The sequence below is a fragment of the Palaemon carinicauda genome, chromosome 3 (assembly GCF_036898095.1).
Source record: "Palaemon carinicauda isolate YSFRI2023 chromosome 3, ASM3689809v2, whole genome shotgun sequence".
NCBI lineage: Eukaryota > Metazoa > Arthropoda > Malacostraca > Decapoda > Palaemonidae > Palaemon > Palaemon carinicauda.
Window position 1 is genome coordinate 148,988,098 of NC_090727.1, and position 16,494 is coordinate 149,004,591.

The 16,494-nt window shown below is 39.2% G+C and overlaps 1 protein-coding gene across 4 annotated transcripts in view; it reads left to right on the forward strand.

Moving 5' to 3' along the window:
• The window catches only part of LOC137638625 (ADP-ribose pyrophosphatase, mitochondrial), a 51,791-nt gene extending 40,037 nt beyond the window's left edge, over positions 1–11,754 (forward strand). For all 4 annotated transcript variants that reach the window (XM_068370881.1, XM_068370878.1, XM_068370880.1 and 1 more), the window contains exons 6-7: positions 3,496–3,705; positions 10,791–11,754. In XM_068370881.1, coding sequence (XP_068226982.1) covers positions 3,496–3,705; positions 10,791–11,032 — 452 coding nt within the window. In that variant the 3' untranslated portion in view covers positions 11,033–11,754. The remainder of the gene's footprint in view (positions 1–3,495; positions 3,706–10,790) is intronic.
• The last annotated feature ends 4,740 nt before the right edge of the window (positions 11,755–16,494 follow it).

Genomic DNA, 16,494 nt, shown 5'->3' on the forward strand with positions numbered 1-16,494 from the left:
AGAAGATGTGTCTCTCTGGCTACAGCACCTCTTACCTGGTCACAGAATTTCTTGCCTGGCTCTGCCAAAGAAGTTCCTCAATAGGGTTTGGATCCTTGCTTTTTAGGGGGAGTGGTCCATGTTTGAGGGGAACTTAGAGCAGTTTTGCTTACCCTGGGATAGGATTAGACCTTGGTCGTAAGGGACTAATGCACATGCCACTTGCTCACTTGAGGTGGTTATCATTCACCTCTTTTCCCCAAGACTGTCTCTCTGCATCCAGCATTGGCAAGAGAGTAGGAGTCAGGCCCTCTCCTCATGTTAGCTGCCTATCGAATAATGGAAGTTTTGTCACCTTTGCACTCGTCATTGTTACAAAGACCCAATATTCGGTGGTCCCTAATAGCATTTCGAGGCCTTGATCCTTGCCCTCTGATGGAATGGTGACACAAATCTTTGGATGTCTAGTGTCCAATGAGGGCTCTACGGTGCTACTTCAAGAGGACTCGACATTTCGTGCAAGAATGTAGCGGCCTTTTCATTAGCCCTGGTAATAACAAGATGGGAGCATCCAATTACGGTTCCTTCTGTATTACCGAGAGTTCTTGCATATATGTGTAATTTAGATCATCCTCCAAGAAGGAACTCTCTCATCCTTCTTACAAAGGAAAGATGGGTTAATTTTATGCCAGGAAAGAAAAAATGTAATTTGAATTACGAAATTTGTTATTTCTAGACTCGCCTTATGTTCATATTGCTTCTTAAGAATCTTTTTATTTAGGTTTACCCCTAAAATTAAAAAAAAATTCCCCATATTTTTCCTTTAAATACACATGCTTCTTGTAAAGTAATGAGACACACTAGCTGTCAGTGGGAAGAAGAGAAGCACCAGGGTCTGTTATTGCATTTTCTCTGTTGCATTTGTTAATTATTGATGTACACCTCATCCAGGTTGTGATGAGTTTTAATGCATTTTAAGTTGTCATCCAATAGATTTGTTAGTAATTACTGTTGTGAGGAGTTTGCCTCATGGTTCCTCAGAAAATATGTTTCAAGTGAGAGTATTAATGAAACTTGCTTTTAATTTAGGGGAATATCCAAAGAAAACTAGACTAATTGTTTATAGTGGGCATGATGACGAATGTGACAGTCAGCACCTTTCTCTAATAACCAGCCAAGTTTTGATATTAATGGACTTCAAGAGATCTCAATGTATTTATCTTCCTTTATTTAATCTCATAAGGCCAATTTGTCTTCACCTGTAGGTGGAAATTTGTATCCTACCTGACCAGCTGGTAATGCTAACCCGACATGCTAATTCAGATGTGGAGGTAATAGTGTTCCATTTAGTAAGGCTTCTAAATGTTCACTGCTCTATACAGAGTTGAGATCCTCTCACAGACCCTTAAATTCCTAATTATTTTAGATCCTTCTATAGTTAAAACTTTGTATTCCCACATTTCTAATCACTACTCTAGACAACTGATTCCAAGGCAGAACACCTAATACAGGTATCCTCCACTTGTTAAAGTAAGCTCTCTTAAGCAACCTCCTTTTTCATTTGTAGATGGTGTTTCGTATCATATGATTCTCTTAGCTCATTAATGTTGTTGATGATGTTTCAGCTAATGCTGATTTGTTGCATCATTTTTCAGGTAGCAGAACGGTTCATATGCATGCAAGCTCGGCACTATCTCATCATGGGTTAATGTTATCTGGCTAAATGTAAACAATATCTAAGGGTTTCCTCCCACCAAGAAGTGAGTTAAATATTTAAAAGATGGGATGATTTTATTTGTGTAGGAACAAACTGAAATTTTTTCAAAGTAACTTTTATTTTCCCAGCTATTTAAATCCTGAGTCTTTTCAAGTTTAACTCCATCCCCTCTTGTCATTAAGGCAAAGATCAAAAGTGGCATGACTCATTCATGCAGGTAGGCAGCACCCCCTGACTTAACTGCAGTTGCCTACTGTAAATATTGCTACTGTACGTTGTTATTGAGTTAACGGTCAATCTAGCTTGCTCTGAAGTTATCTTCAATTTAAAACAATAAAGGTTTGTATAGCTAGGAAATATACAAATTGCTTTTAAAATTTGGTATTTATTTGTTGTGATTATTACAAGGTAAGCTTCTTTTGAACATGCAGTGTTCTATTCTCACACTTAGTATTTGTAAAGTATTATATTGGCCTGTGTTCAGTACCTCTCATAATTTGAGCATTTTGTATTTTTAAGAAATATTTTGTTGATCAAATCATTTGGATCACTCCTATCATTGGAAAAGAATTCAACCTTATTACAGGTATCTTAAGTAAATTTTGTCTTATTACAAGGATGATGTGTAAGATAGTCCTATATCACTTTTATTGTCTAAAGATATACTGTACATGTATATCATCATCATCATCTCTTATGCCTATTGACGCATAGGGCCTTGGTTAGATTTCGCCAATCGTCTCTATCTTGAGCTTTTAATTAAATACTTCTCCATTCATCATATCCTACTTTGCACTTCTTAGTCCTCAGCCATGTAAGCCTGGGTTTCCAAATCATCCAGTGCCTTGTGGAGCCCAGCTGAACGTTTTATGAACTAATCTTTCTTGGGGAGTGCGAAGAGCATGCCCAAACCATCTCCATCTACCCCTCATCATGATCTCATCCAAATATGGCACTCTAGTAATATCTCTTATAGTTTAATTTCTTAATCCTGTCCTGCCATTTAACTCCCAATATTCTTCTGAGGGCTTTGTTCTCAAATCTACAAAATCTATTGGAAATTGTTTCATTGTCACACAATGACTGATGTCCATATAGTAATACTGATCTCACTAAACTGATTTATAGTCCTATTTTTATATGTATTTTCGGGCGATTTGATTTCGAAATTATACTTAACCTAGCCATTGTCTGATTTGCTTTTTCAATCTTCCACTAAACTAATTCTAAAGACCCTCTATTGGAGATCATAGTTCCTAAATGCTTGAATGAATTTACCTCATTAAACCTTTCTTTCATCTTCCATTGCATACTTCGTTCCCATCATATCTGTCTTTCTTCCATTATCTTGAGTCCAACCTTGTGTGATATTTCATGCATTCTGGTAAGCAAGCATTGCAAATCTTGTGGTATTCTGCTAACAAGGATAGCATCATCAGCATACTCTAGGTCTGCTAATTTTCTATTATCACCAATCCAGTCCAATCCTTCTCCACCATCTCTGTGATACATGTATATACAAGTGTAAAATGTACTTGATACAGTATTTAATAATTCAGCATTAGACCCTATTTATATTTGAATGAATTAGGATTTCCTCTTCATATCAAAGTTCCTTAGTAAATTTTGTAATACGGTTGGTAAGTGAAGTAGAATAATACCTGTTCAACATTGGCCGCTACTGTATCAATATTTTAACACATTCTGATTTTTTTCTTGTTTTTGAGATTTCATTATAATGTCATCTTTGTCATGTATATTACTGTTCTTATGAAATTGGATTATATTGTACCCACCAGAGGAGACTAAGCAACCAGTTCTACAATTTGTGTGCATTAAACGACGTGATAATGGTCAGTGGGCAATCCCCGGGGGGATGGTTGATCCGGGAGAGAAAGTTAGTGTAACATTGCAGCGTGAATTTTTAGAGGAGGCACTGAACTCTTTGGATATGACTTCAAAGCAGAAGGAAAAAGCTGAAGGAGACCTTAAAGACTTGTTTAATGGAGGTAAGTGGTAAAGGAAATTTTGAATACTTTTAGATAACTAAAAGGAGACAAATTTCATTAATAGTTACATTTGTCATATTTTTGAAGTAATTTGTTTATTAACTGTCTTTACAAAATTGAGTCCTTTATGTAGGAGAATAGATAACAGTGAAGCTGGAACACAGAAGTTAAAACTATAACATGGCGTAAACAACTGACAGGGTAATTACCTGTCGGTAGAGGGGAGGCTACCGTCCCCCCTCCAGCTAACTGACAACTCGCTTAGATGGAAGCCTGGGACTTTCTTGAGGCTGGGGATAGTAAGAAAGTTTGTGTAAAGGTCTCAGAACTATATAGTTAGGAAAAATACAAATTGAATATTTGTGATTTGTTTCTACACAAATACAAACCATTGTCCTTTACCTTAGGAGACTCATTCTTAAGCAGGAGGAAGTCCCAAGTCCCCTTTCCAATTGTCAGGAACTCAAAACTTAAGCATCTTGGATGACTAAGAAAGTAAGGGTTCCTTACACCTTGTGAATCCCAGAAGGAGATCCAGCAAGTTTCACCGCCCTGGCCATTAAAACGGTTGTACTCAAGCTTGAATCCTCTTTGTAGTAGACCTGGCAAATAATGGGTTTGCTGATGCTGCAACATGAAGGCCATTTTAGGATTATGGGTTTGCCTGGCTACATAACACTACTCCTCATAATGATTGTGGGGAAAATTCTCTCCTGTGCTTGAACACGGATTAGCTACAAGCAGAATGGGCTTACTTGACTGAGAGATTGAGTGCAGCTGGCGAGGTCTTTCGATTCTGCATCCCAAGAATGGGGAAGATTGAATGGAAAGAAAAAAGGCCAGTCATTCTTTACTTTCATCCCTATCTTATACATAACCTCAGGCCTTGACTTGAAGTCACTGGTCTTGTGAATGGAGGCGAGTTGGCTATACCTTCGGGTGAGTAGTTACAACAGGCTCCAAGGACGTGTCTAGGGACCTGTGGGTCAGTTCCCACTGGTAGTTAGCGGTGAACATCGTCTGACACCTCCAAAGACCTGCCTGAAGAACCTGCCTGAAGAACCTGCATCACAGATATATTGCTTTCAAAAGCTAAAGAGGGGCTAATACCTTTCGTGAGCTTTTACTCGTGTACCTTCTGTGGAAGGTGAAGTGAGCGTGCGAGAGAAAACTTCTCTTAACAGAACGAGGATGTACTTTTGTTAATATTTTTCTTTGATCTCCCCGTGCTCACAAAGAGAAGCTGTAGGTGAGGTTAACAGTCCTCATACGCTTGAGATAGGATCTTAGTGTTCTCACAGGACCAGTAAAAGCTGGTCAGGATCTTCAGTTACAGCCCTAAGGCTCATAATTTGAATCAATAATAACCTGGAATCAGGTACTGAAGAGTTCTGAGTTTAAAAAATGATGAAATCGCGGACGAAGGAGAGCAAGATCTGCCTCCACTCCCTTGAATGAGGGATGTTAAATGAGAGTCCGTGGAACTCATTGACACGTTTAACCGTGGCTAAAGCGAGCAGGAAAAGTGTCTTCAAGGTAAGGTTCCTGTCTGAGGCTCGCCTCAACGGTTAATAAGGTGCCCCCTTCAGAGAATGTAACACTTTCACTATGTTCCAGAATGGTGGACTCGCCTCAACTGGAGGGCAGGTCTGCTCAAAACTCCAAATAAGCTGTGAAATTTCCTTCAAAGAAGAAATATTCACTCCCTTTAGTCTAAAGACTAGGCGTAAGGCCGAATGATAACCTTTTTCCACTGAAATGGAGCAGAGTTTCTCCTTACGGAGGTAGTACAAAATGTTGGCGATTAAAGGAATGTAGGCTCCAAGAGGATACATGGATCCTCCATGATGCCAACCATAGAAGATGGCCCACTTGGCCTGGTAGACTGCTGCCGAGGATCTGGAGAAGTATCCAGACATCTGTTGCTCTGTCTCTCGAGAAAAGCCTTTCTCAGAGAGGAGATGCTGGATAAGCTCCACGTATGAAGATGAAGGGATCCTAGTGTACTGTGGTAGATCCTGGTGTTAGGGTGACATAGAAGGTTGGGGAGAGTGGGGAATTCTCTTGGGGTCTCTTGTTAGGAGAAGCAGTAGGTCTGGGTACCACTTCATCTGTGGTCACTTCACTGCTACCAAAGTTAACACTAGATTTGGAGTGTGTCGCACATGGTTTATGCGTCGAGGCCATCCTGTTGGTGCTGGAACGCTGCTTTTGGGTCTGGAACGGGAGAGCCGTAGATTGGAAGCATATGGTTCACTGACGTCGCAAAGAGATTCACTGTGGGAGAACCCCACAAAGGCAGGATCTCTGTCATTATCTGATGACATAAAGACCATTCCAACCCAACTATCTGAGTCTTCCTGCTCAACTTGTCTGCTACCACATTTCTTTTGCCTGGGATGAAATGGGCATAGTTGAAGAGAATAGTACCTCCTTGTTTTTTATTTATGTAGGACTCTTTGGTGGTGTTGTCACTCACCAACACCACCAAGTGTTGTCAGAAGAGGGCAAAATTCTTAGAGAGCGAAGGCGGCTGCTCTCATCTCTTAAGACGTTGATGTGTTCCTTGTGGTCTTCCTCCATCCAGGAATTGGAAGCCATGTGCTGGCCTTGGATGCATCCTTAAAGAGAAGAAACCTCACAGGAGGTAGTAATAGCGAGCATCCTTGCAGGAGGTTCTTTTCCTCTAGCCATCATCGGAGATCTTTCCTAGTTCTTCCTACAACTCCGCCAGAATCAACCAGTCATCCATGTAGTGGAGTAGTAGACAAATCCCGTTGGCGTGCATCACAAGGAAACAAGATCAAAGACCCTCATGAAGACTTGGGGGTGCTGTTGACTAGCCGAAACACAGGACCTTGAACTGAAGAACCTTCCCTGCTACTACTACTTACAGGTACTTCTTAGAGGAGGGGTAAACCTTGATCTGAAAGTAGGCATTTTTCAGATCCAGGGTCATCATGAAGATCTGAGGTCATACTGCTTGCTTGACCATTGCATGCCGTCTCCATCCTGAAGGATGTTTGACAGATGAATCTATTGAGCACTGAGAGGTGGATTACTGGTATCCAGCCTCCAGATGCCTTCCTTACAAGAAAAAGCCAACTGAAGAAGTCAGTTGTGCTGTCATTGACCTAAAGTGGACCCTTCTGCAACATGCTCTGCATTTCCCTCTGTAGGGCAAGATGTTCTGTCAACCCCTGGTGGTATGATGATGATGTTTCTGGGAAAGAAATCAGAGGAGGGGTAGAGCTGATGAACAGGAGGAAGCACCATTATTGGGGCCACTTCCATCATTAACATTTCCGATGTGTAGAACCACCACCTTATGCAATTTGCCTGCAGGGATCCCCCCATTGGTGGGGTAATGCCCTCTCAAGCAAAAGCATTTACTTCTTCCTTTCCCCCTACTTCTACTGCAACCCTGGTTCTGCTGAGAGGTTGCGCTGATCTTTGGGCCTGCATTGATTGAGCAGATGTCTTTCCCCCGTCAAGGCTGTGGTTGACGAAATGACACCGCCCTCTGTAGAATCAAGTTCTGTGTTTCCTTTCTTCACTTTTCTACTGCACCATTTACCTCTGCTGACAGGAAGAGTGATGGTTCTTTAAAAGTAGAGTTAAGGAGACTTAACCGTTCTCGGGGACAGAAAAGATTGTGAAACCATGAAACCACAGCGTGTCAATGGTTGGTGCATAAAAAACTCTACTGCCAAGATGTTGGCCTTAAGGGCCTGCTTTTTGCTAGGGTTGGTTAGGTCTTCTGTATGTGCCAAGAAGCTGATGGTGCCAGACTAGTGGTCCATCCAAGAGGCAGCTGCGTGGTAGCCATGTCTGTGACTTCCATGCCCAACGTCTCTTCCGCCAAGAGGGAAACTGGTACTGCTGCTAGTCATTACTACAAGCAACCCGGTGTCAGGGTTACCAGGATCAAGTGGAAGTGAAGAGAAGAGATCCTCCCAAGTACAGGCTGCAGGAATCAAGTGGGAGGATCTCCCCATCCAATGAGTTATTACCTCAGAAACTTTGGCCTCCACATTGCCTAATGCTTCCCTGCCTAAAACCGACCAGTGGAGCTCTAGTCAGGGTCTTACGCGACTAGGAACGCAACAACGAAAATCAATGGCCAATCTCCTGCCTTTTGGAGGGGAGTTCACCACTTCTCCAAGGCTGTTAAAACCTACCTTATGCACCACTGCAGCAACTTAGTAGAGTCTGTCTCTTCCTCTTCGGCTTCCAGAGGTCTGGGTACTGCTGGTTGCATTATATTTCCCTCAGTCTTCCGACTCTACCTCGGCGTCCTCTTCTCCGGATCGATGAGATGAAGGAGGGCCAGCTGATGCAATCTGATCTTGGATCCTCACGATCTGCAGTTTGCTGGAGAATCTCTCATCTAGAGGTTGAGAACCTTTGGTAGCAGAGTCTACTCTCCTTACGTGCTGAGAAGGGAGAGAGATGGCCCAACGCCGTCCTCAGGTCTTCTGTAGCGATGTCGTCTGGAGGGCAGTTATCTGGCCAAATATCAATCTTGGAGGCAGACTTTCTGTCGAAAACTCGGTTGGGGACAGACGGTAGCTATCCACCAATGAGATTTCCCTTGGAGAGAATGACTCTATGGTGCCGGACGCATGTATCACTAAGGGGTGCGACAGGAATCCTGCCCCTGCTATGCTTCCTGGAGCTAAGTCTCCAGGCTATGCTGGGTGACAAGAGGGGAGAAACAGGATACTTCTTCCTGGAAGCCCGCAATCTTGCTTGGGAGAGAAGTTGGTGCAAATCCTCTTCTGAAGAGGAAAGTTTCTGTGGAAAGGGCTTACCTGACGTATGCCTTGTATGCATTGGGGATCGGTCCCTCATGGCTACTCTGGGCTGATCCTCTGACGGATTATGGAACGTTCCGAAGACAAACCCTCTGCTTGCGCAGAGTGTAATCTGTCAGGAGAAGCATGGTTAGAGGGGGTCCTTTTGTCCTGGCTTACCTCTTCCGGAGAAGAGTGATTGCTGCAAACAGGTGATGAGCGCTTGCGAAGATCTGATGGAAAGGTCTTTGAGGAAGTTGTCGAAGATCGTTGGCGATATTGATCCTCATGCCTGGCACGAAAGGCGAAGTTATGAGAAACTCGCTCTGTGGGCAAGTGTTTATAATTTATAGCAATCAGATGGAGAACGTTGCTGACGGTTGCAAGGCGAACAAATGTTATCTTCTCAGGGAAAAGGTTGAAAGACCTCTTAGAAGCTGAGTATGCGAGAGACGAGCGTTAAAGGTGAACACCTAGAAGAGGCCTATTTTACTGAAGGAAAGCAAGGTGAAATGGTTTGGAAGGTGCATGGCGTGAGGGATGAGGAGAGGTACGTCCTGGAGAGGAGCCCGATGAAACCTTACAATCAGAAGGCAAGTGAGGAGATGAAGAGCTCCCCAAAGCGTGTTCAGATGGCGTACATAACAAGGAGAGGTAGAGCTCCTTTAGGAAGATCAACTGGAAGTCACTCACGATGGCGAAGATCTGCGTCTTCAAGGATCAGGATCAAGTGAAGTGCTGGAATGAGCCCGCAAGGTGCAAGAAGCAGAAGCCTGGTCCACAGGACACGTCCAAGGTGAAATTCGCCTAGAAGTGTGTCTGGAACTGTAAAGCTAAGGTCTATAATGAACAGACGATGAGGGGAAGCGCTCGTAGAACGTTGTCATTTGGAAGACCATGATGGTGAAGGTCTGGTAGCCAAGGTCCAAGGGTTGGAGAGCTGTCCTAGGAAGAAAGAAATCTCTTCTATAGGGCAGATCTAGGGCCCTCCTCCGGAGATGAAGGATTGTGCTGAGGTTGCAAAGCATGCTCTGAGGAGCGTTGCTTAGCAGGAGGAAAACTCTTGGTAAAGCGAGGGTAATCCACTCACTGAGAAGATATTAGATCCTTGGAAGGACGGGCAGAGGCTCTGGGGAAGCAGGACCAAGATCATACTTTGCAGGCGGTGGGGCAACAATCGAAAACTTCTGGGTAGATACCGAAAGGGTAATGACCTGTGGAAGGCGTCTGAAAGTGAGGACTTGCTACACCTTCTCTTTCGAAGATAAACTTTATATGCCAAAGAGGAGCCACAACCGTCAATGAGCATTAGACCTCTGGAACAAAGACGACTCCCCCTGAGGAGATGGTCTTGCAAAAATGGCTTGCTCTAATGTTAAAAGGGCCATCTGGTGAAGAGGAAGCTAATGGAGAAGTGTCAGAATGAAGAGTACCAAGGGTGGAAGAAGCTGTCCAGGCCTTCTCTGACTTCAAGGATGATCCCGAAGGAGGAGAATCCCTCTTAGGCTTCTTCCTTCTCCTGTACTTTACACTGGCAGGACAGCCACTCCCGACAATCATAACACAGTGACACTTGTACATTCACCACTCTCAACAATCATAACGCGGTGACACTTGTACATTCATGCCCTCGGCATTGACACAACCGATGACAATTCACTTCAGGAGCACTCATGAAAGTGCCGCAACTTTCGGGAACACACTACTGGCATTTCCACATTAGACGGCATCCTCAATGAAGCAAACATGCTGGAAAGAGAAAAAGTTATAGAAGAACAAGGAAATTCTGCCCAAAGTTCCACCCAGTGCGAAGTGTGCACACATCAACGGCTTAAATCTAAGCGAGTTGTCATTGAGCCGAAGGGTAGGGTGCTGGTATGCGGTGCCTCCCAGCTATAAAAAGGTAACTAACGGTTGTTTGTTTACTCCTTGTTATATGCTGGAAAGAGAAAAAGTTATAGAAGAACAAGGAAATTCTGCCCAAAGTTCCACCCAGTGCGAAGTGTGCACACATCAACGGCTTAAATCTAAGCGAGTTGTCATTGAGCCGATGGGTAGGGTGCTGGTATGCGGTGCCTCCCAGCTATAAATAGGTAACTAACGGTTGTTTGTTTACACCTTGTTATAATTCTAAATACTGTGTTACAGTTTTGCTGTCATGTTATAGGTAAAAGAAAATTGTTTGTATTTGTTAAGAAACAAATATTTATTGTATTTTGGAATGTATACGTACGTATATACAAGGGTGATTTAATTCTTTTACACTTTTAACAAACAATTGTCTTGCAGGTGAGGAAGTTTATAAAGGATATGTTGATGACCCACGCAATACGGATAATGCGTGGATGGAGACCGTTGCATACAATTTTCATGAAAATGAATCTGGTGGACTTTTGTACCAGATAAGTTTACAAGCTGGGGATGATGCCCAGGCTGTGAAGTGGCAAGATATCAGCAGTCAGCTGGATCTTTACGCGAGTCATCGAGACTTCATCAAGAAAGTTGCAGATAAGCATGATGCTCACTGGTAACCCTCTGTTAATCTCAGGTCATTTAAAAGTGCTTTAACTTATTTATTAATAATGAAATTGGTTGTTGTAGATTTTGGGCTTTAAGGTGTGACACGGGTCATGGAAGCCATTCAGTGCTAAAAAGGGAACAGAAACAAAGTAGATTATAAAGCAGATGCAGCTAGGGTCTGAAAGGATACTGCTAGACCCTTTAGTAAATTCTACGGCCCATTGATGGCTCTAAACCCCCTTGGGGAAAAGTTTTTGTCATTTGGTCGACATGTTTTCTAAATACTGTGCTGGAGTTTACAAATCCCTCTCCATTTACTTAGAAAATGAAAAAGTACTTTACCATAGTAAAGTATTGTCGTTTTCAAAATATTGCATAGAAATCCCAAATAATATTGTTGGTAATGCTTACTTTAAAGTTTCGTCAAGAGGAATGTTAGAAAATAAAACGGTAATATATATGTAATAATATACAGACTTCTTTATTTTAAGACATAAAATAGAGTTGCATTTAACATTACAGTACATGCTATACTACAGTGATAACCTGCCCTCTATTTTGTAAAGTCCTATTTGGGAAAAAATAGTAAAACTTGTAAATATTTTATCAGAATCCCATTTTAATTAATTGTGATAAAGTTTGCAAACACTTTAAACATATGCTAACCTAGTTGACAATTTCATGATAATTTGTAATCCAAAACATTTTTTTTTTAAATGTGCTTGATTGAAAAGACTATTTATTACACCTATCAAAACACAAACAGCTGAAAAAATGTTCATGTCCAAAAATACTCTTTGTTCTGTAAATGCCTACTTCCTTTTCTTGAAACAAGTTTTGCATCTAATGTTTGCGCAAACATTTGTACAATTATTCAGGGGATAATTATTTCTAAAAAAAGGACAGTTATTAAGGAGAATGTTGTCCATGTAAATTTGAATCCGTACTCCAATTATGAATGCACAGTATTGTCCCAGAACACTAAATTCATTCAAATTGCAATAGGTGAAGGAAGATTTGATTTTAAGAAAGTGCCATTGAGATGATGCAAGATATGGTGAAGGGAAGACACAGAGTGTAGTTGAATTATAAGCCTGGACAAAAAATTTTTTCAGGTAGTATGAAACAAAATATCACAGTATTTTGTACCAAAATTAAAGTTCCAGCACATCTTGTTTGGACTTGACTAGACGTTATGCATAATCTTGCGTACCAAACAACTAAATCTGGTGAATTTGGCATCACTGCAGTTGTTGTCTACCTAAAAGAAATACAAATTGGTTGAAGACCTTGTAATCATGGTTTTTTATACTGCAAATACTTTTTTCCAAGTGCTGAAAAATTGAATTTCAATACGTCAAGATAAAATAGGACTTCTCCTCAGTTATACTTACTGGAATCAATGAGAAAACTGAGAATCTAAATCTCTTCAATGTCAGTCAGGCTCATTCTTCCAACATGGATGAATTTGGCAAAAGAATTAAGAGAGTACAGTAGTAGTTTGGAAGGGGTTAGCGGTCATTTTTCATTCCTCTGAAAGAAAGACGGGAAAAGGAAGCAACAGATGAAACTGTTCTTTGGCACTTTCACATGTATGGATAGTCACGTATGTGTGGACAAATAACTATTGTGTGTAAGAGTTAATGGGAAGTTTGAGCAAAATAATTTGTTTCATATTACATGATAGGGTGAAGAATTGTAAATACCCTCTGTGATCAATAATGAGCTTGACCTATATATGAAGCACAAATGTTTAACTATTAACATTACACAGTGTAAGATATGTATGAAACTATTCCAAGCTGATGCTGCTAGTTATTTGCTAATTTGGAACTGCCTTACTGAACTTTTTTGGCTCAAAAGTCACAAAAAAATGTTAATTATTTAGCACAATAGAGAATTCTTCTGGGATATACTGTATGTATACAGGCTGCATAAAATTAATTAAATTTTGAATATTATAGTATACTGTACCTTATACTACAAGTTCAATGAGCTTTTATAATAAATGGTAATCATCTGGCATCAAAATTTCAATGGTCAATGATGTACAGCTTTCATAAAGTTTTTGCAATGCTCAGTGATGCTGATCCAGTAAAATAAAATTCTTAGGGAACTGAAGAATTACTGTATAACTTATTAATGTGAACCACCTCTGATTTTATAATTATAATAAATAAATATTGTACAATAGCATGTTTTTTTGTTATGAATTCACTTGTAACAGCTCCAGTAACAAACCTTGGAACCATTACTTATTGTAATGTTTATAAAGTTAAAAATATTCAAAATCTTGATTATTAAGGGCTGTTCAAGACATGTCGCTCAAACATTAGCAAATTGAAATTTGTGAATGGTTGAACATGCTTAAGAATAACTTTATATCCTTTATCTATTGCTGATAACATTTAAAAGTGGATGAAATTCTATACCGACTGCCATTTTACAGAGGAAATAATACAATTTGAAACTTTTAAGACTAGATCACAAGATAATGTACTGAGGAATTCACAAAGAATACAACTGCCTAACTCCTATAAGTCTATCACAAAATTAATGATAAAGTTTTAATACAGAGCTGTAACTGCTGTATACAAAGACAGATCTGGTTATCTATGAAACCAGCAAAGCAAAAGTTATGCCCCTTGTTCACAAGTGTTTGGTGAAAATACCTGTATTTTATATCCTAGAAATTCTGCGGAATTATTTTTATCCATTCTCAACTCAGCAGTAGTCATTTCATGCAAGGTAAAGTTTTATGCAAAATCTACAAATTTTAATAAAAGTAAATTATAAAATATAAGGACAAACAAGAAGATTGCATAAATCATGTAATCATACTTTCAACATACAAAAGTAATGGCTGAAAAAATATGAAAATGAAACAAAATTATCCAAATTAATATTCACTATATGATAGAACAGGCCCTTTCATAATGTTTCTAGTGCAGTACTGTTCTTGAATTAAAGTAAAAAGTAAAAATCAGATATAAAACACTTGTGAATGAGGAAAGCTGCCTACTTGGCATTCTGTAAGCTTTAATTCTAATTAATTCTAAAGCAGCCAGAGTGTAACTTTAAACTTTACCTTAAAAATCTCTAGTACCTGCATGAAAGTCACAACAAAGCAATCAATAACACCATCATCAGGCTTTGAACATTTTTTTTTCATGTACCAAACAGTAGCTATATCTATTCCACAGGACCATTTTAATGTGGGCTATATTGTAATTTGGAAAAGTATCTATAGCTTGTAATTATGGAATATATAGCCAAAGGTTCAGTAATAATCAACTCCTTAGTAAAGATCAATTAGCCTAAAATTTATAACATTTTACAAATTAATTTTATTAAAGTTTATGGAATAAAGTAAAATCCTGGCTTAGTAATTGAATGAATATACATAAACCTTTCCTCAGGATGTTATGCAAATTACTGTATTTACAATACAGCATACATAAGTCACTGTAAAATCATTCTTCAATAAGATAATACAGTACTTAAGGATATAGCATAAGCATAAAGATTTTATCTCAAATTTCAAAAAACATTAAATCTTGACTTTCACAAAAGCTCTACTTAACCATTTATTCCTTCTAAGATATCAACTTCATACACAGTATTTTTGTGCATTAACAAGAAATACTGAAAGCAAGTTTATTCAACACAAAAATCATGTTCCATAGCAACAAATCTATCGCTCTTACTAAAGCCTTAATGCCTATTTAGGGTTGAAAACCATTGAATGTGCTTAAAACATACAAACAAATACTTAGGCGGGAGGTGAAACCTCATCCTACAAATATGTCTTGCCAGCCAAAGACTTTTCCCAATTGCTTGTGAGGAACAGATAAATGCATAAAATTTTATATTTGAAGACTTTAATTTTGAATAATAGTTTTAAGACATGCCACCTATGTTAACCTCTTTGTGGATAACAACCAAGTTCGTATTTGAGTGTAAAATTTAATCTATATATAATCAGCAAGCATCTGTGGTCAATATTTAGAGCAGTTGTCTCTGAAATCACCGAGTTTCCATGAGTGATAGATGACACCTATGGTATGTAAAAAGGCTGTCCCTGGAGGTTGCAGGGAAATGAACAATTATGGGGGTTGTTGTAGACATTTTAGCTACATTGTAGGCCTTCTCAGTTAAGTTTCTGAGGAGCACAGTTTGCTGCCTAAAAATAGAAGCACCACTTACACAAGAAGGAAGGAAAGGTACTGGATTACCCCTATAGTCTATTACAAATATTTGATGAGAGTCCAAATTTAGATAGAAGGCTTTGCAACCATTACTGATCAGCCTTTATACTTTCTTGAGGGGACTGAAATTCACCCAAAAAGAATAAAGATCACTAATAGAATAAAACAAGAGGTAGATTATTAACCAAGTATTGTGGGAGATATTAGACTTCTCCATCACCCTTTCCTACTTGCTTTATTTCTAAATTTACTCTCACAAGACTGGAATTTATATACACCTAGCCAAGTTAGGCACCCAGTAAGAGTAGGTATTACTCAGGTCCTGTCAAAGCAGGCTGTAAATGTATTACACTGCCTATGAAGTTCAATTCTAGTACAGTATATAATTGCCAAAATATGAAAAAGTGCAATACAAAAATACCGAATAAAGATAAGTATATAAAATATTGTCAGAGTCATTACTCTTATTCTGCTGGATGGCACAGAACCGAATACCAAAAAACCAACAAGCACAAATGCTGTTGAAGGAGCATATGAGTTTTACACTATCAAATAGAAAAAAGTATAAACTAAATTTACACAACAAACAATTTATAGCCACTTGAAAAAATCTGTCGCATTATAACAAAAGCTAATAGTCATTGTAATCATAATGGTTACAAGATACTGTATCTGCAGATAGCAAATGTGAACATGAAAAAGATCATGTTAAGAGCACTCTACTTCCCATCTACTACAAAGATTTCTATAGTGGAAGCTTTTGGCACACAAGACTGAGAGGGGTCTATTTTCTAATGATGGGTTCACTTATTTTACAGAATAACTAAGAGCTGGCTTGTTTGCCCTAAGAGGCTATTGAGGCTTTAGCAGAGGTTTATAATTTATATATATGAAAACAGATTTAATTCTATCATGTGGAACAAATAAAAGCAGCAAGCTAACAAAGCTCTAAAATTATACAGTACAAATTTTACTGCATCCTTTCAAGCAGAGTAAAGATAAAATTTGGTAACAAAAATTTTGGACAAAATATTGGTTGTTTAAGCAGTCCTAAATGCTTATTAATTATTTCTTATTTAATAAACTACATTCATTGAGAATTTATGCAAGAAAAGTTCATTAGTTAGAGCCTGACTCATTTCTGTATAATTTACTAATAGTATAATTTGATGGTTCAAATCTCATTCTTGTAAGTCATTGCAGTATGTGACTAAGCTACATCTATTAATTCATGTATTCTAATTCTTTATACAAAATGAATTCTC